Source organism: Carcharodon carcharias, assembly GCF_017639515.1.
Source record: "Carcharodon carcharias isolate sCarCar2 chromosome 24 unlocalized genomic scaffold, sCarCar2.pri SUPER_24_unloc_8, whole genome shotgun sequence".
Classification (NCBI taxonomy): Eukaryota; Metazoa; Chordata; class Chondrichthyes; order Lamniformes; family Lamnidae; genus Carcharodon; species Carcharodon carcharias.
This window is the reverse complement of record NW_024470621.1, coordinates 339,448-363,733: the sequence shown is the minus strand read 5'-3', so window position 1 is coordinate 363,733 and position 24,286 is coordinate 339,448. Positions and strand designations below refer to the sequence as shown.

At 56.4% G+C, this 24,286-nt stretch overlaps 1 protein-coding gene across 1 annotated transcript in view; it reads right to left on the bottom strand.

The window, feature by feature from the left end:
• The window catches only part of LOC121273558 (rho guanine nucleotide exchange factor 5-like), a gene marked incomplete at its 3' end in the record, with an annotated part of 110,371 nt that overhangs the window by 31,203 nt on the left and 54,882 nt on the right, over positions 1-24,286 (bottom strand). The window contains exons 2-4 of the mRNA XM_041180729.1: positions 18,364-19,554; positions 11,252-11,306; positions 11,092-11,150 (exon numbers count right to left, since the gene is read on the bottom strand). Of these exons, the coding sequence (XP_041036663.1) occupies positions 11,092-11,150; positions 11,252-11,306; positions 18,364-19,537 (1,288 nt within the window). The remainder of the gene's footprint in view (positions 1-11,091; positions 11,151-11,251; positions 11,307-18,363; positions 19,555-24,286) is intronic.

Sequence of the window (24,286 nt, the reverse complement as noted above, 5' to 3'; positions counted from 1 at the left end):
GGGGTGGGGTTAGACTGGGGTGGGGTTAGACTGGGGTGGGGTTAGACTGGGGTGGGGTTAGACTGGGGTGGGGAGAGACTGGGGTGGGGTTAGACTGGGGTGGGGAGAGACTGGGGTGGGGTTAGACTGGTGTGGGGTTAGACTGGGGTGGGGTTAGACTGGGGTGGGGAGAGACTGGGGTGGGGTTAGACTGGGGTGGGGAGAGACTGGGGTGGGGTTAGACTGGTGTGGGGTTAGACTGGGGTGGGGTTAGACTGGGGTGGGGTTAGACTGGGGTGGGGAGAGACTTGGGTGGGGTTAGACTGGGGTGGGGAGAGACTTGGGTGGGGTTAGACTGGGGTGGGGAGAGACTGGGGTGGGGTTAGACTGGGGTGGGGAGAGACTGGGGAGGGGTTAGACTGGGGTGGGGTTAGACTGGGGTGGTGTTAGACTGGGGAGGGGTTAGACTGGGGTGGGGTTAGAATGGGGTGGGGAGAAACTGGGGTGGGGAGAGACTGGGGTGGGGTTAGACTGGGGTGGGGTTAGACTGGGGTGGGGAGAGACTGGGGTGGGGTTAGACTGGGGTGGGAAGAGACTGGGGTGGGGAGAGACTGGGGTGGGGTTAGACTGGGGTGGGGTTAGACTTGGGTGCGGTTAGACTGGGGTGGGGTTAGACTGGGGTGGGGAGAGACTGGGGTGGGGAGAGACTGGGGTGGGGTTAGACTGGGGTGGGGAGAGACTGGGGTGGGGTTAGACTGGGGTGGGTTTAGACTGGGGTGGGGTTAGACTGGGGTGGGGAGAGACTGGGGTGGGGAGAGACTGGGGTGGGGTTAGACTGGGGTGGGGAGAGACTGGGGTGGGGTTAGACTGGGGTGGGGTTAGACTGGGGTGGGGTTAGACTGGGGTGGGGTTAGACTGGGGTGGGGTTAGACTGGGGTGGGGTTAGACTGGGGGGGGTTAGACTGGGGTGGGGAGAGACTGGGGTGGGGTTAGACTGGGGTGGGGTTAGACTGGGGTGGGGTTAGACTGGGGTGGGGTTAGACTGGGGTGGTGTTAGACTGGGGTGGGTTTAGACTGGGGTGGGGTTAGACTGGGGTGGCGTTAGACTGGGGTGGGGAGAGACTGGGGTGGGGTTAGACTGGGGTGGGGTTAGACTGGGTTGGGGTTAGACTGGGGTGGGGTTAGACTGGGGTGGGGTTAGACTAGGGTGGGGTTAGACTGGGGTGGGGTTAGACTGGGGTGGGGTTAGACTGGGGTGGGGAGAGACTGGGGTGGGGAGAGACTGGGGTTGGGTTAGACTGGGGTGGGGTTAGACTGGGGTGGGGTTAGACTGGGGTGGAGTTAGACTGGGGTGGGGTTAGACTGGGGTGGGGAGAGACTGGGGTGGGGTTAGACTGGGGTGGGGTTAGACTGGGGTGGGGTTAGACTGGGGTGGGGTTAGACTGGGGTGGGGAGAGACTGGGGTGGGGTTAGACTGGGGTGGGGAGAGACTAGGGTGGGGTTAGACTGGGGTGGGGTTAGACTGGGGTGGGGTTAGACTGGGGTGGGGTTAGACTGGGGTGGGGTTAGACTGGGGTGGGGTTAGACTGGGGTGGGGAGAGACTGGGGTGGGGTTAGACTAGGGTGGGGTTAGACTGGGGTGGGGAGAGACTGGGGTGGGGTTAGACTGGGGTGGGGTTAGACTGGGGTGGGGTTAGACTGGTGTGGGGAGAGACTGGGGTGGGGTTAGACTGGGGTGGGGTTAGACTGGGGTGGGGTTAGACTGGGGTGGGGAGAGACTGGGGTGGGGAGAGACTGGGGTGGGTTTAGACTGGGGTGGGTTTAGACTGGGGTGGGGAGAGACTGGGTTGGGGAGAGACTGGGGTGGTGTTAGACTGGGGTGGGGTTAGACTGGGGTGGGGAGAGAATGGGGTGGGGTTAGACTGGGGTGGGGTTAGACTGGGGTGGGGAGAGACTGGGGTGGGGAGAGACTGGGGTGGGGTTAAACTGGGGTGGGGTTAGACTGGGGTGGGGTTAGACTGGGGTGGGGTTAGACTGGGGTGGGGAGAGACTGGGGTGGGGAGAGACTGGGGTGGGGTTAAACTGGGGTGGGGTTAGACTGGGGTGGGGTTAGACTGGGGTGGGGTTAGACTGGGGTGGGGTTAGACTGGGGTGGGGTTAGACTGTGGTGGGGTTAGACTGGGGTGGGGAGAGAGTGGGGTGGGGTTAGACTGGGGTGGGGTTAGACTGGGGTGGGGTTAGACTGGGGTGGGGAGAGACTGGGGTGGGGTTAGACTGGGGTGGGTTTAGACTGGGGTGGGGTTAGACTGGGGTGAGGAGAGACTGGGGTGGGGAGAGACTGGGGTGGGGTTAGACTGGGGTGGGGTTAGACTGGGGTGGGGAGAGACTGGGGTGGGGAGAGACTGGGGTGGGGTTAGACTGGGGTGGGGAGAGACTGGGGTGCGGTTAGACTGGGGTGGGGTTAGACTGGGGTGGGGTTAGACTAGGGTGGGGTTAGACTGGGGTGGGGTTAGACTGGGGTGGGGAGAGACTGGGGTGGGGTTAGACTAGGGTGGGGTTAGACTGGGGTGGGGAGAGACTGGGGTGGGGTTAGACTGGGGTGGGGTTAGACTGGGGTGGGGTTAGACTGGGGTGGGGTTTGACTGGGGTGGGGTTAGACTGGGGTGGGGAGAGACTGGGGTGGGGTTAGACTGGGGTGGGGTTAGACTGGGGTGGGGAGAGACTGGGGTGGGGTTAGACTGGGGTGGGGAGAGACTGGGGTGGGGTTAGACTGGGGTGGGGTTAGACTGGGGTGGGGTTAGACTGGGGTGGGGTGAGACTGGGGTGGGGTTAGACTGGGGTGGGGTTAGACTGGGGTGGGGAGAGACTGGGGTGGGGAGAGACTGGGGTGGGGAGAGACTGGGGTGGGGTTAGACTGGGGTGGGGTTAGACAGGGGTGGGGTTAGACTGGGGTGGGGTTAGACTGGGGTGGGGAGAGACTGGGGTGGGGTTAGACTGGGGTGGGTTTAGAATGGGGTGGGGAGAGACTGGGGTGGGGTTAGACTGGGGTGGGGAGAGACTGGGGTGGGGTTAGACTGTGGTGGGGTTAGACTGGGGTGGGGTTAGATTGGGGTGGGGTTAGACTGAGGTGGGGTTAGACTGGGGTGGGGTTAGACTGGGTGGGGTTAGACTGGGGTGGGGTTAGACTGGGGTGGGGTTAGACTGTGGTGGGGTTAGACTGGGGTGGGGTTAGACTGGGGTGGGGAGAGACTGGGGTGGGGTTAGACTGGGGTGGGGAGAGACTGGGGTGGGGTTAGACTGGGGTGGGGTTAGACTGGGGTGGGGAGAGACTGGGGTGGGGAGAGACTGGGGTGGGGAGAGACTGGGGTGGGGTTAGACTGGGGTGGGGAGAGACTGGGGTGGGGTTAGACTGTGGTGGGGAGAGACTGGGGTGGGGTTAGACTGGGGTGGGGAGAGACTGGGGTGGGGTTAGACTGGGGTGGGGTTAGACTGGGGTGGGGAGTGACTGGGGTGGGGTTAGACTGGGGTGGGGTTAGACTGGGGTGGGGAGAGACTGGGGTGGGGAGAGACTGGGGTGGGGAGAGACTGGGGTGGGTTTAGACTGGGGTGGGGTTAGACTGGGGTGGGGAGAGACTGGGGTGGGGAGAGACTGGGGTGGCGTTAGACTGGGGTGGGGTTAGACTGGGGTGGGGAGAGACTGGGGTGGGGTTAGACTGGGGTGGGGTTAGACTGTGGTGGGGAGAGACTGGGATGGGGTTAGACTGGGGTGGGGAGAGACTGGGGTGGGGTTAGACTGGGGTGGGGTTAGACTGGGGTGGGGAGAGACTGGGGTGGGGTTAGACTGGGGTGGGGAGAGACTGGGGTGGGGTTAGACTGGGGTGGGGTTAGACTGGGGTGGGGTTAGACTGGGGTGGGGAGAGACTGGGGTGGGGTTAGACTGGGGTGGGGTTAGACTGGGGTGGGGAGAGACTGGGGTGGGGTTAGACTGGGGTGGGGTTAGACTGGGGTGGGGAGAGACTGGGGTGGGGTTAGACTGGGGTGGGGTTAGACTGGGGTGGGGAGAGACTGGGGTGGGGTTAGACTGGGGTGGGGTTAGACTGGGGTGGGGTTAGACTGGGGTGGGGTTAGACTGGGGTGGGGTTAGACTGGGGTGGGGAGAGACTGGGGTGGGGAGAGACTGGGGTGGGGTTAGACTGGGGTGGGGTTAGACTGGGGTGGGGAGAGACTGGGGTGGGGAGAGACTGGGGTGGGGTTAGACTGGGGTGGGGTTAGACTGGGGTGCGGTTAGACTGGGGTGGGGTTAGACTGGGGTGGGGTTAGACTGGGGTGGGGTTAGACTGGGGTGGGGTTAGCCTGGGGGGGGTTAGACTGGGGTGGGGTTAGACTGGGGTGGGGTTAGACTGGGGTGGGGTTAGACTGGGGTGGGGAGAGACTGGGGTGGGGTTAGACTGGGGTGGGGAGAGACTGGGGTGGGGAGAGACTGGGGTGGGGTTAGACTGGGGTGGGGTTAGACTGGGGTGGGGTTAGACTGGGGTGGGGAGAGACTGGTGTGGGGTTAGACTGGGGTGGGGTTAGACTGGGGTGGGGTTAGACTGGGGTGGGGTTAGACTGGGGTGGGGTTAGACTGGGGTGGGGTTAAACTAGGGTGGGGAGAGACTGGGGTGGGGTTAGACTGGGGTGGGGAGAGACTGGGGTGGGGTTAGACTGGGGTGGGGTTAGACTGGGGTGGGGTTAGACTGGGGTGGGGTTAGACTGGGGTGGGGTTAGAATGGGGTGGGGAGAGACTGCGGTGTGGTTAGACTGGGGTGGGGAGAGACTGTGGTGGGGAGAGACTGGGGTGGGTTTAGACTGGGGTGGGGTTAGAATGGGGTGGGGTTAGACTTGGGTGGGGAGAAACTGGGGTGGGGTTAGACTGGGGAGGGGAGAGACTGGGGTGGGGTTAGACTGGTGTGGGGTTAGACTGGGGTGGGGTTAGACTGGGGTGGGGAGAGACTGGGCTGGGGTTAGACTTGGGTGGGGTTAGACTGGGGTGGGGTTAGACTGGGGTGGGGAGAGACTGGGGTGGGGTTAGACTGGGGTGGGGAGAGTTTGGGGTGGGGTTAGACTGGGGTGGGGAGAGACTGGGGTGGGGAGAGACTGGGGTGGGGTTAGAATGGGGTGGGGTTAGACTGGGGTGGGGTTAGTCTGGTGTGGGGTTAGACTGGGGTGGGGAGAGACTGGGGTGGGGAGAGACTGGGGTGGGTTTAGACTGGGGTGGGTTTAGACTGGGGTGGGTTTAGACTGGGGTGGGGTAAGACTGGGGTGGGGTTAGACTGGGGTGGGGTTAGACTGGGGTGGGTTTAGACTGGGGTGGGGTTAGATTGGGGTGGGGAGAGACTGGGGTGGGGTTAGACTGGGGTGGGGTTAGACTGGGGTGGGGTTAGACTGGGGTGGGGTTAGACTGGGGTGGGGTTAGACTGGGGTGGGGAGAGACTGGGGTGTGGTTAGACTGGGGTGGGGAGAGACTGTGGTGGGGAGAGACTGGGGTGGGTTTAGACTGGGGTGGGGTTAGAATGGGGTGGGGTTAGACTTGGGTGGGGAGAAACTGGGGTGGGGTTAGACTGGGGAGGGGAGAGACTGGGGTGGGGTTAGACTGGTGTGGGGTTAGACTGGGGTGGGGTTAGACTGGGGTGGGGAGAGACTGGGGTGGGGTTAGACTTGGGTGGGGTTAGACTGGGGTGGGGTTAGACTGGGGTGGGGAGAGACTGGGGTGGGGTTAGACTGGGGTGGGGAGAGTTTGGGGTGGGGTTAGACTGGGGTGGGGTTAGACTGGGGTGGGGTTAGACTGGGGTTTGGTTAGACTGGGGTGGGGAGAGACTGGGGTGGGGTTAGACTTGGGTGGGGTTAGACTGGGGTGGGGTTAGACTGGGGTGGGGAGAGACTGGGGTGGGTAGAGACTGGGGTGGGGTTAGACTGGGGTGGGGTTAGACTGGGGTGGGGTTAGACTGGGGTGGGGAGAGACTGGGGTGGGGAGAGACTGGGGTGGGGTTAGACTGGGGTGGGGTTAGACTGGGGTGGGGTTAGACTGGGGTGGGGTTAGACTGGGGTGGGGTTAGACTGGGGTGGGGAGAGACTGGGGTGGGGTTAGACTGGGGTGGGGTTAGACTGGGTTGGGGTTAGACTGGGGTGGGGTTAGACTGGGGTGGGGAGAGACTGGGGTGGGGAGAGACTGGGGTGGGGTTAGACTGGGGTGGGGTTAGAGTGCGGTGGGGTTAGACTGGGGTGGGGTTAGACTGGGGTGGGGAGAGACTGGGGTGGGGAGAGACTGGGTTGGGGTTAGACTGGGGTGGGGTTAGACTGGGGTGGGGTTAGACTGGGGTGGGGTTAGACTGGGGTGGGGAGAGACTGGGGTGGGGAGAGACTGGGGTGGGGAGAGACTGGGGTGGGGTTAGACTGGGGTGGGGTTAGACTGGAGTGGGGAGAGACTGGGGTGGGGAGAGACTGGGGTGGGGTTAGACTGGGGTGGGGTTAGACTGGGGTGGGGAGAGACTGGGGTGGGGTTAGACTGGATTGGGGTTAGACTGGGGTGGGGAGAGACTGGGGTGGGGTTAGACTGGGGTGGGGAGAGACTGGGTGGGGTTAGACTGGGGTGGGGTTAGACTGGGGTGAGGAGAGACTGGGGTGGGGAGAGACTGGGGTGGGGAGAGACTGGGGTGGGGTTAGACTGGGGTGGGGAGAGACTGGGGTGGGGTTAGACTGGGGTGGGGTTAGACTGGAGTGGGGAGAGACTGGGGTGGGGTTAGATTGGGGTGGGTTTAGACTGGGGTGGGGTTAGACTGGGGTGGGGTTAGACTGGGGTGGGGTTAGACTGGGGTGGGGTTAGACTGGGGTGGGGAGAGACTGGGGTGGGGTTAGACTGGGGTGGGGTTAGACTGGGGTGGGGTTAGACTGGGGTGGGGAGAGACTGGGGTGGGGTTAGACTGGGGTGGGGTTAGACTGGGGTGGGGTTAGACTGGGGTGGGGAGAGACTGGGGTGGGGTTAGACTGGGGTGGGGTTAGACTGGGGTGGGGTTAGACTGGGGTGGGGAGAGACTGGGGTGGGGAGAGACTGGGGTGGGGTTAGACTGGGGTGGGGAGAGACTGGGGTGGGGTTAGACTGGGGTGGGGAGAGACTGGGGTGGGTAGAGACTGGGGTGGGATTAGACTGGGGTGGGGTTAGACTGGGCTGTGGAGAGACTGGGGTGGGGAGAGACTGGGGTGGGGTTAGACTGGGGTGGGGTTAGACTGGGGTGGGGAGAGACTGGGGTGGGGTTAGACTGGGGTGGGGTTAGACTGGGGTGGGGTTAGACTGGGGTGGGGAGAGACTGGGGTGGGGAGAGACTGGGGTGGGGTTAGACTGGGGTGGGGTTAGACTGGGGTGGGGTTAGACTGGGGTGGGGAGAGACTGGGGTGGGGTTAGACTGGGGTGGGGTTAGACTGGGGTGGGGTTAGACTGGGGTGGGGAGAGACTGGGGTGGGGTTAGACTGGGGTGGGGTTAGACTGGGGTGGGGTTAGACTGGGGTGGGGAGAGACTGGGGTGGGGTTAGACTGGGGTGGGGTTAGACTGGGGTTGGGTTAGACTGGGGTGGGGTTAGACTGGGGTGGGGAGAGACTGGGGTGGGGAGAGACTGGGGTGGGGTTAGACTGGGGTGGGGTTAGACTGGGGTGGGGTTAGACTGGGGTGGGGAGAGCCTGGGGTGGGGTTAGACTGGGGTGGGGTTAGACTGGGGTGGGGTTAGACTGGGGTGGGGAGAGACTGGGGTGGGGAGAGACTGGGGTGGGGTTAGACTGTGGTGGTGTTAGACTGGGGTGGGTTTAGACTGGGGTGGGATTAGACTGGGGTGGGGTTAGACTGGGGTGGGGTTAGACTGGGGTGTGGAGAGACTGGGGTGGGGTGAGACTGGGGTGGGGTTAGACTGGGGTGGGGTTAGACTGGGGTGGGGTTAGACTGGGGTGGGGTTAGACAGGTGTGGGGTTAGACTGGGGTGGGGTTAGACTGGGGTGGGGAGAGACTGGGGTGGGGTTAGACTGGGGTGGGGTTAGACTGGGGTGGGGTTAGACTGGGGTGGGGTTAGACTGGGGTGGGGTTAGACTGGGGTGGGGTTAGACTTGGGTGGGGTTAGACTGGGGTGGGGTTAGACTGGGGTGGGGAGAGACTGGTGTGGGTTTAGACTGGGGTGGGGAGAGACTGGGGTGGGGAGAGACTGGGGTGGGGTTAGACTGGGGTGGGTTTAGACTGCGGTGTGGAGAGACTGGGGTGGGGTGAGACTGGGGTGGGGTTAGACTGGGGTGGGGTTAGACTGTGGTGGGGAGAGACTGGGGTGGGGTTAGACTGGGGTGGGGTTAGACTGGGGTGGGGTTAGACTGGGGTGGGGAGAGACTGGGTGGGGAGAGACACGGTGGGGAGAGACTGGGTGGGGAGAGACTGGGTGGGGAGAGACACGGTGGGGAGAGACTGGGGTGGGGAGAGACTGGTGTGGGGTTAGACTGGGGTGGGGTTAGACTGGGGTGGGGTTAGACTGGGGTGGGGTTAGACTGGGGTGGGGAGAGACTGGGGTGGGGTTAGACTGGGGTGGGGTTAGACTGGGGAGGGGAGAGACTGGGGTGGGGTTAGACTGGGGTGGGGTTAGACTGGGGTGGGGTTAGACTGGGGTGGGGTTAGACTGGGGTGGGGTTAGACTGGGGTGGGGAGAGACTGGGGTGGGGTGAGACTGGGGTTTGGTTAGACTGGGGTGGGGTTAGACTGGGGTGGGGAGAGACTGGGGTGGGGAGAGACTGGCTGGGGAGAGACTGGGGTGGGGTTAGACTGGGGTGGGGTTAGACTGGGGTGGGGTTAGACTGGGGTGGGGTTAGACTGGGGTGGGGTTAGACTGGGGTGGGTAGAGACTGGGGTGGGGTTAGACTGGGGTGGGGTTAGACTGGGGTGGGGTTAGACTGGGGTGGGGTTAGACTGGGGTGGGGAGAGACTGGGGTGGGGAGAGACTGGGGTGGGGTTAGACTGGGGTGGGGTTAGACTGGGGTGGGGAGAGACTGGGGTGGGGTTAGACTGGGGTGGGGTTAGACTGGGGTGGGGAGAGACTGGGGTGGGGAGAGACTGGGGTGGGGTTAGACTGGGGTGGGGTTAGACTGGGGTGGGGTTAGACTGGGGTGGGGAGAGACTGGGGTGGGGAGAGACTGGGGTGGGGAGAGACTGGTGTGGGGTTAGACTGTGGTGGGGTTAGACTGGGGTGGGGTTAGACTGGGGTGGGGTTAGACTGGGGTGGGGTTAGACTGGGGTGGGGTTAGACTGGGGTGGGGAGAGACTGGGGTGGGGTTAGAATGGGGTGGGGAGAGACTGGGGTGGGGTTAGACTGGGGTGGGGTTAGACTGGGGTGGGGTTAGACTGGGGTGGGGAGAGACTGGGGTGGGGTTAGACTGGGGTGGGGTTAGACTGGGGTGGGGTTAGACTGGGGTGGGGTTAGACTGTGGTGGGGAGAGACTGGGGTGGGGTTAGACTGGGGTGGGGAGAGACTGGGGTGGGGAGAGACTGGGGTGGGGTTAGACTGGGGTGGGGTTAGACTGGGGTGGGGAGAGACTGGGGTGGGGTTAGACTGGGGTGGGGTTAGACTGGTGTGGGGAGAGACTGGGTGGGGAGAGACACGGTGGGGAGAGACTGGGTGGGGAGTGAGAGAGATTTGGTGATGGGGAGAGGGACAGAAAGGGAGTGAGATTGCGTTGGGGATGGAGAGAATGTGAGATGAAGAGAGAGAGAGAGGGAGAGGGATGGAGTTGGGGATGGAGAGAGTGTGAGATGAAGAGAGAGAGAGAGGGAGAGAGATGGAGTTGGGGAAGGAGAGAGTGTGAGATGAAGAAAGAGAGATGGAGTTGGGGATGGAGATAGTGTGAGATGAAGAGAGAGAGAGAGGGAGAGAGATGGAGTTGCCGATGGAGAGATTGTGAGATGAAGAAAGAGAGGGAGAGAGATGGAGTTGGGGATGGAGAGAGTGTGAGATGAAGAGAGAGAGAGAGGGAGAGAGATGGAGTTGCCGATGGAGAGATTGTGAGATGAAGAAAGAGAGGGAGAGAGATGGAGTTGGGGATGGAGAGAGTGTGAGATGAAGAGAGAGAGAGAGGGAGAGAGATGGAGTTGGGGATGGAGAGAGTGTGAGATGAAGAGAGAGAGAGAGGGAGAGAGATGGAGTTGCCGATGGAGAGATTGTGAGATGAAGAAAGAGAGGGAGAGAGATGGAGTTGGGGATGGAGAGAGTGTGAGATGAAGAGAGAGAGAGAGGGAGAGAGATGGAGTTGGGGAATGGAGAGAGTGTGAGATGAAGAGAGAGAGAGAGGGAGAGAGATGAAGTTGGGGAAGGAGAGAATGTGAGATGAAGAGAGAGAGAGAGGGAGAGAGATGGAGTTGGGGAAGGAGAGAATGTGAGATGAAGAGAGAGAGAGGGAGAGAGATGGAGTTGGGGATGGAGAGAGTGTGAGATGAAGAGACAGAGAGAGGGAGAGAGATGGAGTTGGGGAAGGAGAGAGTGTGAGATGAAGAAAGAGAGAGAGAGAGAGATGGAGTTGGGGAAGGAGAGAGTGTGACCTGAAGATTGAGACAGAGGGAGAGAGATGGAGTTGGGGATGGAGAGAGTGTGACCTGAAGATTGAGACAGAGGGAGAGAGATGGAGTTGGGGATGGAGAGAGTGTGAGATGAAGAGAGAGAGAGAGGGAGAGGGATGGAGTTGGGGATGGAGAGAGTGTGAGATGAAGAGAGAGAGAGAGGGAGAGGGATGGAGTTGGGGATGGAGAGAGTGTGACCTGAAGATTGAGACAGAGGGAGAGAGATGGAGTTGGGGAAAGAGAGAATGTGAGATGAAGAGAGAGAGAGAGGGAGAGAGATGGAGTTGGGGAAGGAGAGAGTGTGAGATGAAGAGAGAGAGAGAGGGAGAGAGATGGAGTTGGGGAAGGAGAGAGTGTGAGATGAAGAAAGAGAGAGAGAGAGAGATGGAGTTGGGGAAGGAGAGAGTGTGACCTGAAGATTGAGACAGAGGGAGAGAGATGGAGTTGGGGATGGAGAGAGTGTGAGATGAAGAAAGAGAGAGAGAGAGAGGCAGGTTCTCACAGGACTGTAGAATCTTCGATCTTCTTTGCCAAAGCCTGGCCTGTAAGTTATTGGATCCCCTGCAAGGCAGAGATGGAGAGAATGAGGAAGAGCGCGAGGGAGAGCGATCGGTCAGCACATTCACTTCGAGCACATTAAAGCATTAAACACGAATACTAACCCCATCTCCAGCAAATCTTCACTCTCCAAATAAGCCCTCTGATCCAGCGGGCTATCTAAAAACACAAATATAATCCAGGAATCAGTCATAAACCTGACAGAGAGAGAGGGACTGAGAGAAACTAGTCAGTGTACAGATATCTCCCTGAGAGAGAGGGGCTGAGAGACACCAGTCAGTGTACAGATATCTCCCTGAGAGAGAGGGACTGAGAGACACCAGTCAGTGTACAGATATCTCCCTGAGAGAGAGAGGGTCTGAGAGACACCAGTCAGTGTACAGATATCTCCCTGAGAGAGAGGGACTGAGAGACACCAGTCAGTGTACAGATATCTCCCTGAGAGAGAGAGGGTCTGAGAGACACCAGTCAGTGTACAGATATCTCCCTGAGAGAGAGGGACTGAGAGACACCAGTCAGTGTACAGATATCTCCCTGAGAGAGAGAGGGTCTGAGAGACACCAGTCAGTGTACAGATATCTCCCTGAGAGAGAGAGAGAGGGACTGAGAGACACCAGTCAGTGTACAGATATCTCCCTGAGAGAGAGAGGAACTGAGAGACACCAGTCAGTGTACAGATATCTCCCTGAGAGAGAGAGAGGGGACTGAGAGACACCAGTCAGTGTACAGATATCTCCCTGAGAGAGAGAGAGGGGACTGAGAGACACCAGTCAGTGTACAGATATCTCCCTGAGAGAGAGGGTCTGAGAGACACCAGTCAGTGTACAGATATCTCCCTGAGAGAGAGAGAGGGGACTGAGAGACACCAGTCAGTGTACAGATATCTCCCTGAGAGAGAGGGTCTGAGAGACACCAGTCAGTGTACAGATATCTCCCTGAGAGAGAGAGGGACTGAGAGACACCAGTCAGTGTACAGATATCTCCCTGAGAGAGAGAGGAACTGAGAGACACCAGTCAGTGTACAGATATCTCCCTGAGAGAGAGGGACTGAGAGACACCAGTCAGTGTACAGATATCTCCCTGAGAGAGAGAGAGGGGACTGCGAGACACCAGTCAGTGTACAGATATCTCCCTGAGAGAGAGGGACTGAGAGACACCAATCAGTGTACAGATATCAACCTGAGAGAGAGAGAGGGGACTGCGAGGCACCAGTCAGTGTACAGATATCAACCTGAGAGAGAGAGAGGGGACTGCGAGGCACCAGTCAGTGTACAGATATCTCCCTGAGAGAGAGAGAGGGGGGACTGAGAGACACCAGTCAGTGTACAGATATCTCCCTGAGAGAGAGAGGGGACAGAGAGACACCGGTCAGTGTACAGATATCTCCCTGAGAGAGAGGGACTGAGAGACATCAGTCAGTGTACAGATATCTCCCTGAGAGAGAGAGAGGGACTGAGAGACACCAGTCAGTGTACAGATATCAACCTGAGAGAGAGAGAGGGACTGAGAGACACCAGTCAGTGTACAGATATCAACCTGAGAGAGAGAGAGGGACTGAGAGTCACCAGTCAGTGTACAGATATCTCCCTGAGAGAGAGAGAGAGGGACTGAGAAACACAATTCAGGGTACAGATATCTTCCTGAGAGAGAGAGAGAGGGACTGAGAGGCACCAGTCAGTGTACAGATATCTCCCTGAGAGAGAGAGAGGGGACTGAGAGACACCAGTCAGTGTACAGATATCTCCCTGAGAGAGAGGGACTGAGAGACAGCAGTCAGTGTACAGATATCTCCCTGAGAGAGAGAGGGGACTGAGAGACACCGGTCAGTGTACAGATATCTCCCTGAGAGAGAGGGACTGAGAGACACCAGTCAGTGTACAGATATCAACCTGAGAGAGAGAGGGACTGAGAGACACCAGTCAGTGTACAGATATCTCCCTGAGAGAGAGGGACTGAGAGTCACCAGTCAGTGTACAGATATGTCCCTGAGAGAGAGAGGGACTGAGACACCAGTCAGTGTACAGATATCTCCCTGAGAGAGAGAGGGACTGAGAGACACCAGTCAGTGTACAGATATCTCCCTGAGAGAGAGGGACTGAGAGACACCAGTCAGTGTACAGATATCTCCCTGAGAGAGAGGGACTGAGAGGCTCCAGACAGTGTACAAATATCTCCTTGAGAGAGAGAGAGGGACTGAGAGACACCAGTCAGTGTACAGATATCTCCCTGAGAGAGAGAGGGGACTGAGAGACACCAGTCAGTGTACAGATATCTCCCTGAGAGAGAGAGAGAGGGACTGAGAGACACCAGTCAGTGTACAGATATCTCCCTGAGAGAGAGAGAGAGGGACTGAGAGACACCAGTCAGTGTACAGATATCTCGCTGAGAGAGAGAGAGAGGGACTGAGAGACACCAGTCAGTGTACAGATATCTCCCTGAGGGAGAGAGGGACTGAGAGGCACCAGTCAGTGTACAGATATCTCCCTGAGAGAGAGGGACTGAGAGACACCGGTCAGTGTACAGATATCTCCCTGAGAGAGAGGGACTGAGAGACAGCAGTCAGTATACAGATATCTCCCTGAGAGAGAGGGACTGAGAGACACGAGTCAGTGTACAGTTATCTCCCTGAGAGAGAGAGGGGAAAGAGAGACACCAGTCAGTGTACATTTATCTCCCTGAGAGAGAGGGGACTGAGAGACACCAGTCAGTGTACAGATATCTCCCTGAGAGAGAGAGAGGGGACTGAGAGACACCAGTCAGTGTACAGATCTCTCCCTGAGAGAGAGAGAGGGGACTGAGAGACACCAGTCAGTGTACAGATATCTCCCTGAGAGAGAGGGACTGAGAGACACCAGTCAGTGTACAGATATCTCCCTGAGAGACAGAGGGGACTGAGAGACACCAGTCAGTGTACAGATATCTCCCTGAGAGACAGAGGGGACTGAGAGACACCAGTCAGTGTACAGATATCTCCCTGAGAGACAGAGGGGACTGAGAGACACCAATCAGTGTACAGATATCTCCCTGAGAGAGAGAGAGGGGACTGAGAGACACCAGTCAGTGTACAGATCTCTCCCTGAGAGAGAGAGAGGGGACTGAGAGACACCAGTCAGTGTACAGATATCTCCCTGAGAGAGAGGGACTGAGAGACACCAGTCAGTGTACAGATATCTCCCTGAGAGAGAGAGGGGACTGAGAGGCACCAGTCAGTGTACAGATATCTCCCTGAGAGAGAGAGTGACTGAGAGACACCAGTCAGTGTACAGATATCTCCCTGAGAGAGAGAGGGACTGAGAGACACCAGTCAGTGTACAGATATCTCCCTGAGAGAGAGGGACTGAGAGACACCAGTCAGTGTACAGATATCTCCCTGAGAGAGAGGGACTGAGAGGCTCCAGACAGTGTACAAATATCTCCTTGAGAGAGAGAGAGGGACTGAGAGACACCAGTCAGTGTACAGATATCTCCCTGAGAGAGAGAGGGGACTGAGAGACACCAGTCAGTGTACAGATATCTCCCTGAGAGAGAGAGAGAGGGACTGAGAGACACCAGTCAGTGTACAGATATCTCCCTGAGAGAGAGAGAGAGGGACTGAGAGACACCAGTCAGTGTACAGATATCTCGCTGAGAGAGAGAGAGAGGGACTGAGAGACACCAGTCAGTGTACAGATATCTCCCTGAGGGAGAGAGGGACTGAGAGGCACCAGTCAGTGTACAGATATCTCCCTGAGAGAGAGGGACTGAGAGACACCGGTCAGTGTACAGATATCTCCCTGAGAGAGAGGGACTGAGAGACAGCAGTCAGTATACAGATATCTCCCTGAGAGAGAGGGACTGAGAGACACGAGTCAGTGTACAGTTATCTCCCTGAGAGAGAGAGGGGAAAGAGAGACACCAGTCAGTGTACATTTATCTCCCTGAGAGAGAGGGGACTGAGAGACACCAGTCAGTGTACAGATATCTCCCTGAGAGAGAGAGAGGGGACTGAGAGACACCAGTCAGTGTACAGATCTCTCCCTGAGAGAGAGAGAGGGGACTGAGAGACACCAGTCAGTGTACAGATATCTCCCTGAGAGAGAGGGACTGAGAGACACCAGTCAGTGTACAGATATCTCCCTGACAGTGAGTGACTGAGAGACACCAGTCAGTGTACAGATATCTCCCTGAGAGACATAGGGGACTGAGAGACACCAGTCAGTGTACAGATGTCTCCCTGAGAGACAGAGGGGACTGAGAGACACCAGTCAGTGTACAGATATCTCCCTGAGAGACAGAGGGGACTGAGAGACACCAATCAGTGTACAGATATCTCCCTGAGAGAGAGAGAGGGGACTGAGAGACACCAGTCAGTGTACAGATCTCTCCCTGAGAGAGAGAGAGGGGACTGAGAGACACCAGTCAGTGTACAGATATCTCCCTGAGAGAGAGGGACTGAGAGACACCAGTCAGTGTACAGATATCTCCCTGAGAGAGAGAGGGGACTGAGAGGCACCAGTCAGTGTACAGATATCTCCCTGAGAGAGAGAGTGACTGAGAGACACCAGTCAGTGTACAGATATCTCCCTGAGAGAGAGGGACTGAGAGGCACCAGACAGTGTACAAATATCTCCTTGAGAGAGAGAGAGAGGGACTGAGAGACACCAGTCAGTGTACAGATATCTCCCTGAGAAAGAGGGGAGGCACCAGTCAGTGTACAGATATCTCCCTGAGAGAGAGAGAGAGGGACTGAGAGACACCAGTCAGTGTACAGATATCTCCCTGAGAGAGAGAGAGAGGGACTGAGAGACACCAGTCAGTGTACAGATATCTCCCTGAGAGAGAGAGAGAGGGACTGAGAGACACCAGTCAGTGTACAGATATCTCCCTGAGGGAGAGAGGGACTGAGAGGCACCAGTCAGTGTACAGATATCTCCCTGAGAGAGAGGGACTGAGAGACACCGGTCAGTGTACAGATATCTCCCTGAGGGAGAGAGGGACTGAGAGACACCAGTCAGTGTACAGATATCTCCCTGAGAGAGAGGGACTGAGAGACAGCAGTCAGTATACAGATATCTCCCTGAGAGAGAGGGACTGAGAGACACGAGTCAGTGTACAGTTATCTCCCTGAGAGAGAGAGGGGACAGAGAAACACCATTCAGTGTACATTTATCTCCCTGAGAGAGAGGGGACTGAGAGACACCAGTCAGTGTACAGTTATCTCCCTGAGAGAGAGAGGGACGGAGAGACACCAATCAGTGTACAGATATCTCCCTGAGAGAGAGAGAGGGGACTGAGAGACACCAGTCAGTGTACGGATCTCTCCCTGAGAGAGAGAGAGGGGACTGAGAGACACCAGTCAGTGTACGGATCTCTCCCTGAGAGAGAGAGAGGGGACTGAGAGACACCAGTCAGTGTACAGATATCTCCCTGAGAGACAGAGGGGACTGAGACACACCAGTCAGTGTACAGATATCTCCCTGAGAGAGAGAGAGGGGGACTGAGAGACACCAGTCAGTGTACATATATCTCCCTGAGAGAGAGGGGGGACTTAGAGACACCAGTCAGTGTACAGATATCTCCCTGAGAGAGAGAGAGGGGGACTGAGAGACACCAGTCAGTGTACAGATATCTCCCTGAGAGAGGGGGACTGAGAGACACCAGTCAGTTTACAGATATCTCCCTCAGAGAGAGGGGTCTGAGAGACACCAGTCAGTGTACAGATATCTCCCTGAGAGAGAGAGGGACGGAGAGACACCAGTCAGTGTACAGATATCTCCCTGAGAGTGAGAGAGGGACTGAGGGACACCAGTCAGTGTACAGATATCTCCCTGAGAGAGAGAGGGGGACTGAGAGACACCAGTCAGTGTACAGATATCTTGCTTAGAGAGAGGGGACTGAGAGGCACCAGCAGTGCACATTTATCTCCCATTTCTGCCTTGCTCCCTTCTCCCTGTTATCCAGCCAATCTTCTATCCAGGCTAATATGTTACCCCCTACACCACGAGCTTTTATTTTCTGTATCAATCTTTCATGTGGCACTTTACCAAATGTCTTCTGGAAATCCACCTAGATCACCTCGTTCAGTTCCCCTTCATCCACATCACGTGTTACTTCCCCAAAAAACTCCATTCAATTAGTCGAACACGATTTCCCTTTCACCACACCATGTAGACTCTGCCCACTGTCCTTGAGTTTATCCACGCGCCCTGCTATAACATCTTTAATAATAGCTTCTATCATTGTCCCTATGACAGATGTTAAGCTAACTGGCCTTTCTCCCTCCCTTTTTGAATAAAGGAGTTACATTAGCTCTCTTCCGATCTAGTGGGACCTTCCCTGATCCGCGGGAGCTTTGGAAAATTAGAAGCAGATCATCTATCATCTTAGCCACCTCTTCTTTCAAGACCCTGGGGTGAAGCCTATCAGGACCCTTTTTATTCGAATAACTTCCTCACCCTCCTTTCCCTGCTGATTGTAATGGTTTGACGTTCCTCCCTCCCTTTCACCTCCTGATGCACAATTATTTCTGGGGTATTTGTTTTGTTCATCATAAAGACAGATGCAAACTATCGGTTCAATTCATCTGCCCCTTCCTCATCTTCCATTCTCACTCTCTGGAGGACCGAGGCTTGCTCTCCTCACTCTATTCCTTTATGAAATCCTGTAGAATATCTTACTGTCTGCTTTTATATCTCTACCCAGCTTTCTCTCTCTCTCCTTGTTAACCGTTTAGCCATTTTTTTTTGCTGTCCATTATATTCTGACCGATCTTCTGACCTGCCACTTACCTTTGTGGAATTATACGTCTATTCTTTTGATTCGATACTACCTTTAACTAGGGATGGTACATCATTCCCTTGGGATCTTTCTTTCTCCCTGGGATGTACCTTCTCTGGCTTATTCTGAAATATTTCCTTAAATGTCCACCGCTGCAGCTGCGCTGACCAATCCCTTAACCTAATTGGCCAACTGACTTTAGCCAGCTCTGTGGCCCTTATTTTAAGTTTAATACACTAGGCTTAGACCCACCCTTCTCTCCCTCGAACTGAATTATGATCACTGCTGCCTAGGTTGGGATGACAAATTTCTTCACTCCGAGGGGACGTGAACCTGTGAGGTCCTCCAGCCCAGGGATTGAAGAATGCTCACGCCTCGAGGGTATCCAGGATTGGGATCCATAGGGGCATGGAGCGAGGGAGGGGAGGAGGGGGTGAGGTGTTCAGAGCTGCTGACCCACCTTGTGATGACGGGAAAGCTATGGATGGCCTCCTGATGCCCCTCCGATGCCACTCTCGCGATGGCCGCTTCTCCACCCGCTGGTTGCCCCCACTGGGGGCATTGATCTCCCTCTGGAGTTCCGGACCTAGTGTACACCCCGGGGAGGGGCAGCTGCTGGACTTGGCCAGGGGATTCCGGCCGCTGCCTCCCCTGACCGAGGACCCCTCGTCCTCCGCTCCCTCCTCCTCCTCCGCCTCCACCTCCTCCCCCTCCGACTCTCCCTCGGTGGATAGGGCGTCTTGAAGCCGGAGTTGGCAGTGAGAGCTCCCACCGGTCGAGCGTCGTTGGCAGGCAGTGGCTGGGGTATCGGGCGAGGGGTTCTGACTGTCCAGCGGGGGCGCACTCCTCGAACGCCTCCTCGAACTGCCCTCCCTCCGCAGCCTCACCGGGCTGCCCTCACCTCCCGGGGAATCACGCACACCCTCCTCCTCCTTCTCCTCCGAAACGCTGCCCTCCAGGAGAGCTTGTCCCTCCTGGTGGGCCTCTGGCTTGTGGGGTACGGCGAGGGGAGAGGTAAGGGGCGAGTCGGGGGGCAAGATGCCCAGCAGGAAGTAGACCTGGACCTTCCCTTGGGCGCCTGGAAGATCGCCGGCCTCGGATTGGTCCACGCTCGCCGGCCGCAAGCCCCCATTGGCCTCGCCGGGGGGAGGGTGAGGGGCTCCGTCCACCCCACTGCCGGGGTCTCCGGGTAACGACCCACAGGGGTCGGGGGGCGCGGGAGGGAGGTCGGAGGAAGAAGGAGGGGGAGAAGGGGGGAGGTCATCGTGGGCGGGGGGCGGGGCAGTCGGGGTCGATACAAGGTCGCGGGGGCAGAGGTCAGGCGGCGGGGTGGGGAGAGCGAGGAGGGGTTCCTCGACTCTGGGGGAGGAGGGGCGTTGGTCCGAGGGGATCCCGAGGGAGGTGACCCCAGACCGACTGGGAGGCCGATCGACCTCCGAAGGAGGGGCCACCTGCGGCCAAGGGCAGTCCAGAGGGACAGTGGGGTCGGGGGTGAGGGGACGAGGGGAGAGGTGGGGCTCCTCCTCCAACACCGGAGGGGGCGGGGAAACAGCAGGAGGGCAAAGGTCGTCCAACAGCGGAACTCCAGCCACTTCAAGGCCATCCACATCGTCGCTCGAGACCATCACATCCATCTCCGCATGGTGAAGAGCTGAAACAGAAGAAACAGGGATTAGACAGGAAGTATTAGCTACAGAGGGAGAGCTTAAATCTCCCAGCGCAGCCTCCCAATAAAACACTCCCAGGACAGGTACAGCACGGGGTTAGATACAGAGTAAATCTCCCACTACACTGTCCCCATCAAACACTCCCAGGACAGGTACAGCACGGGGTTAGATACAGAGTAAATCTCCCTCTACACTGTCCCCATCAAACTCTCCCAGGACAGGTACAGCACGGGGTTAGATACAGAGTAAAGCTTCCTCTACACCGTCCCCATCAAACACTCCCAGGACAGGTACAGCACGGGGTTAGATACAGAGTAAAGCTCCCTCTACACTGTCCCCATCAAACTCTCCCAGGACAGGTACAGCACGGGGTTAGATACAGGGTAAATCTCCCTCTACACTGTCCCCATCAAACACTCCCAGGACAGGTACAGCACGGGGTTAGATACAGAGTAAATCTCCCTCTACACTGTCCCCATCAAACACTCCCAGGACAGGTAGAGCACGGGGTTAGATACAGAGTAAAGATCCCTATACACCGTCCCCATCAAACACTCCCCGGACAGGTACAGAACGGGGTTAGATACAGAGTAAAGATCCCTATACACCGTCCCCATCAAACACTCCCAGGACAGGTACAGCACGGGGTTAGATACAGAGTAAATCTCCCTCTACACCATCCCCATGAAACACTGCACGGACACTTACAGCAACGGGTAAGTATCAGAGTAAATCTCCCTCTACACTGTCCCCATCAAACACTCCCAGGACAGGTACAGCACGGGGTTAGATACAGAGTAAAGATCCCTCTACACCGTCCCCATCAAACATTCCCAGGACAGGTACAGCACGGGGTTAGATACAGAGTAAATCTCCCTCTACACTGTCCCCATCAAACACTCCCAGGACAGGTGCAGCACGGGGTTAGATACAGAGTAAATCTCCCTCTACACCGTCCCCATCAAACACTCCCAGGACAGGTACAGTACGGGGTTAGATACAGAGTAAATCTCCCTCTAAACTGTCCCCATCAAACACTCCCAGGACAGGTACAGCACGGGGTTAGATACAGAGTAAATCTCCCTCTACACTGTCCCCATCAAACATTCCCAGGACAGGAAGAGCACGGGGATTGTTACAGAGTAAAGCCCCCTCTACACCATCCCTATCAAACACTCCTAGGACAGGTACAGCACGGGGTGAGATACAGAGTAAATCTCCCTCTACACTGTCCCCATCAAACACTCCCAGGACAGTTACAGCACGGGGGTAGATACATAGTAAAGGTCCCTCTACACTGTCACCATCAAACTCACCCAGGACAGGTACAGCACGGGGTTAGATACAGAGTAAATCTCCCTCAACACTGTCATCATCAAACACTCCCAGGACAGGTACAGCACGGGGTTAGATACAGAGTAAATCTCCCTCAACACTGTCATCATCAAACACTCCCAGGACAGGTACAGCACGGGGTTAGATACAGAATAAATCTCGCTCTACACCGTCCTCATCAAAAATTCCCAGGAAAGATACAGCACGGGGTTAGATACAGAGTAAAGCTTCCTCTAAACCGTCCCCATCAAACACACTCAGGACAGGTACAGCACGGGGTTAGATACAGAGTAAATCTCCCTCAACACTGTCATCATCAAACACTCCCAGGACAGGGTCAGCACGGGGTTAGGTACAGAGTAAATCTCCCTCTACACTGTCCCCATCAAACACTCCCAGGATAGGTACAGCACGGGGTTAGATGCAGAGTAAATCTCCCTCTGCACCGTCCCCATCAAACACTCCCAGGACAGGTACAGCACGGGGTTAGATACAGAGTAAATCTCCCTCTACACCGTCCCCATCAAGCACTCCCAGGACAGGTACAGCACGGGGTTAGATACAGAGTAAATCTCCCTCTACACCGTCCCCATCAAACACTCCCAGGACAGGTACAGAACGGGGTTAGATACAGAGTAAATCTCCCTCTACACCGTCCCCATCAAACACTCCCAGGACAGGTACAGCACGGCGTTAGATACAGAGTAAATCTCCCTCTACACTGTCCCCATCAAACACTCCCAGGACAGGTAAAGCACGGGGTTAGATACAGAGTAAAGCTCCCTCTTCAATGTACCCAACAAACAATCCCAGGACAGTTACAGCACGGGGTTAGATACAGAGTAAATCTCCCTCTACACTGTCCCCATCAAACACTCCCAGGATAGGTACAGCACGGGGTTAGATGCAGAGTAAATCTCCCTCTGCACCGTCCCCATCAAACACTCCCAGGACAGGTACAGCACGGGGTTAGATACAGAGTAAATCTCCCTCTACACCGTCCCCATCAAGCACTCCCAGGACAGGTACAGCACGGGGTTAGATACAGAGTAAATCTCCCTCTACACCGTCCCCATCAAACACTCCCAGGACAGGTACAGCACGGGGTTAGATACAGAGTAAATCTCCCTCTACACTGTCCCCATCAAACACTCCCAGGACAGGTACAGCACGGGGTTAGATACAGAGTAAAGATCCCTATACACCGTCCCCATCAAACACTCCCAGGACAGGTACAGCTCGGGGTTAGATACAGAGTAAATCTCCCTCTACACTGTCCCCATCAAACACTCCCAGGACAGGTACAGCACGGGGTTAGATACAGAGTAAATCTCCCTCTACACCGTCCCCATCAAACACTCCCAGGACAGGTACAGCACGGGGTTAGATACAGAGAAAAGCTTCCTCTACACCGTCCCCGTCAAACACTCCCAGGACAGGTACAGCATGGGGTTAGATACAGAGTAAATCTCCCTCTACACAGTCCCCATCAAACACTCCCAGGACAGGTACAGCACGGGGTTAGATACAGAATAAATCTCCCTCTACACTGTCCCCATCAAACACTCCCAGGGTAGGTACAGCACGGGGTTAGATAAAGAGTAAATCTCCCTCTACACCGTCCCCATCAAACACTCCCAGGACAGGTACAGCACGGGGTTAGATACAGAGTAAATCTCCCTCTACACTGTCCCCATCAAACACTCCCAGGGCAGGTACAGCACGGGGTTAGATACAGAGTAAATCTCACTCTACACTGTCCCCATCAAACAACCCCAGGACAGGTAGAGCACGGGGTTAGATACAGAGTAAATCTCCCTCTATACCGTCCCCATCAAACACTCCCAGGACAGGAACAGCACGGGGTTAGATACAGAGTAAATCTCCCTCTACACCGTCACCATCAAACACTCCCAGGACAGGTACAGCACGGGGTTAGATACAGAGTAAATCTCCCTCTACACTGTCCCCATCAAACACTCCCAGGACAGGTACAGCATGGGGTTAGATACAGAGTAAATCTCCATCTACACTGTCCCCATCAAACACTCCCAGGACAGGTACAGCACGGGGTTAGATACAGAGTAAATCTCCCTCTACACCGTCCCCATCAAACACTCCCAGGACAGGTACAGCACGGGGTTAGATACAGAGTAAATCTCCCTCTACACTGTCCACATCAAGCACACGCAGGACAGGAACAGCACGGGGTTAGATACAAAGTAAAGCTCCCTCTAACTTTTCCCCATCAAACACTCCCAGGACAGGTACAGCACGGGGAAAGATACAGAGTAAATCTCCCTCTACACCGTCCCCATCAAACACTCCCAGGACAGGTACAGCACGGGTTAGATACAGAGTAAAGATCCCTCTACACCGTCCCCATCAAACACTCCCAGGACAGCTACAGCACGGGGTTAGATACAGAGTAAATCTCCCTCTACACCGTCCCCATCAAACACTCCCAGGACAGGTACAGCACGGGGTTAGATACAGAGTAAATCTCCCTCTACACCGTCCCCATCAAACACTCCCAGGACAGGTACAGCACGGGGTTAGATACAGAGTAAATCTCCCTCTACACTGTCCCCATCAAACACTCCCAGGACAGGTATAGCACGGGGTTAGATACAGAGTAAATCTCCCTCTACACTGTCGCCATCAAACACTCCCAGGACAGGTACAGCACGGGGTTAGATACAGAGTAAATCTCCCTCTACACTGTCCCCATCAAACACTCCCAGGACAGGTATAGCACGGGGTTAGATACAGAGTAAATCTCCCTCTACACTGTCCCCATCAAACACTCCCAGGACAGGTACAGCACGGGGTTAGATACAGAGTAAAGCTCCCTCTACACTGTCCCCATCAAACACTCCCAGGACAGGTACAGCATGGGGTTAGATACAGAGTAAATCTCCCTCTACACTGTCCCCATCAAACACTCACAGGACAGGTACAGCATGGGGTTAGATACAGAGTAAATCTCCCTCTACACTGTCCCCATCAAACACTCCCAGGGTAGGTACAGCACGGGGTTAGATACAGAGTAAACCTCCCTCTACACTTTCCCCATCAAACACTCCCAGGACAGGTACAGCACGGGGTTAGATACAGAGTAAAGATCCCTATACACCGTCCCCATCAAACACTCCCCGGACAGGTACAGCACGGAGTTAGATACAGAGTAAAGATCCCTCTACACCATCCCCATGAAACACTCCACGGACAGTAACAGCAACGGGTAAGTATCAGAGTAAATCTCCCTCTACACCGTCCCCATCAAACACTCCCAGGACAGGTACAGCATGGGGTTAGATACAGAGTAAATCTCCATCTACACTGTCCCCATCAAACACTCCCAGGACAGGTACAGCACGG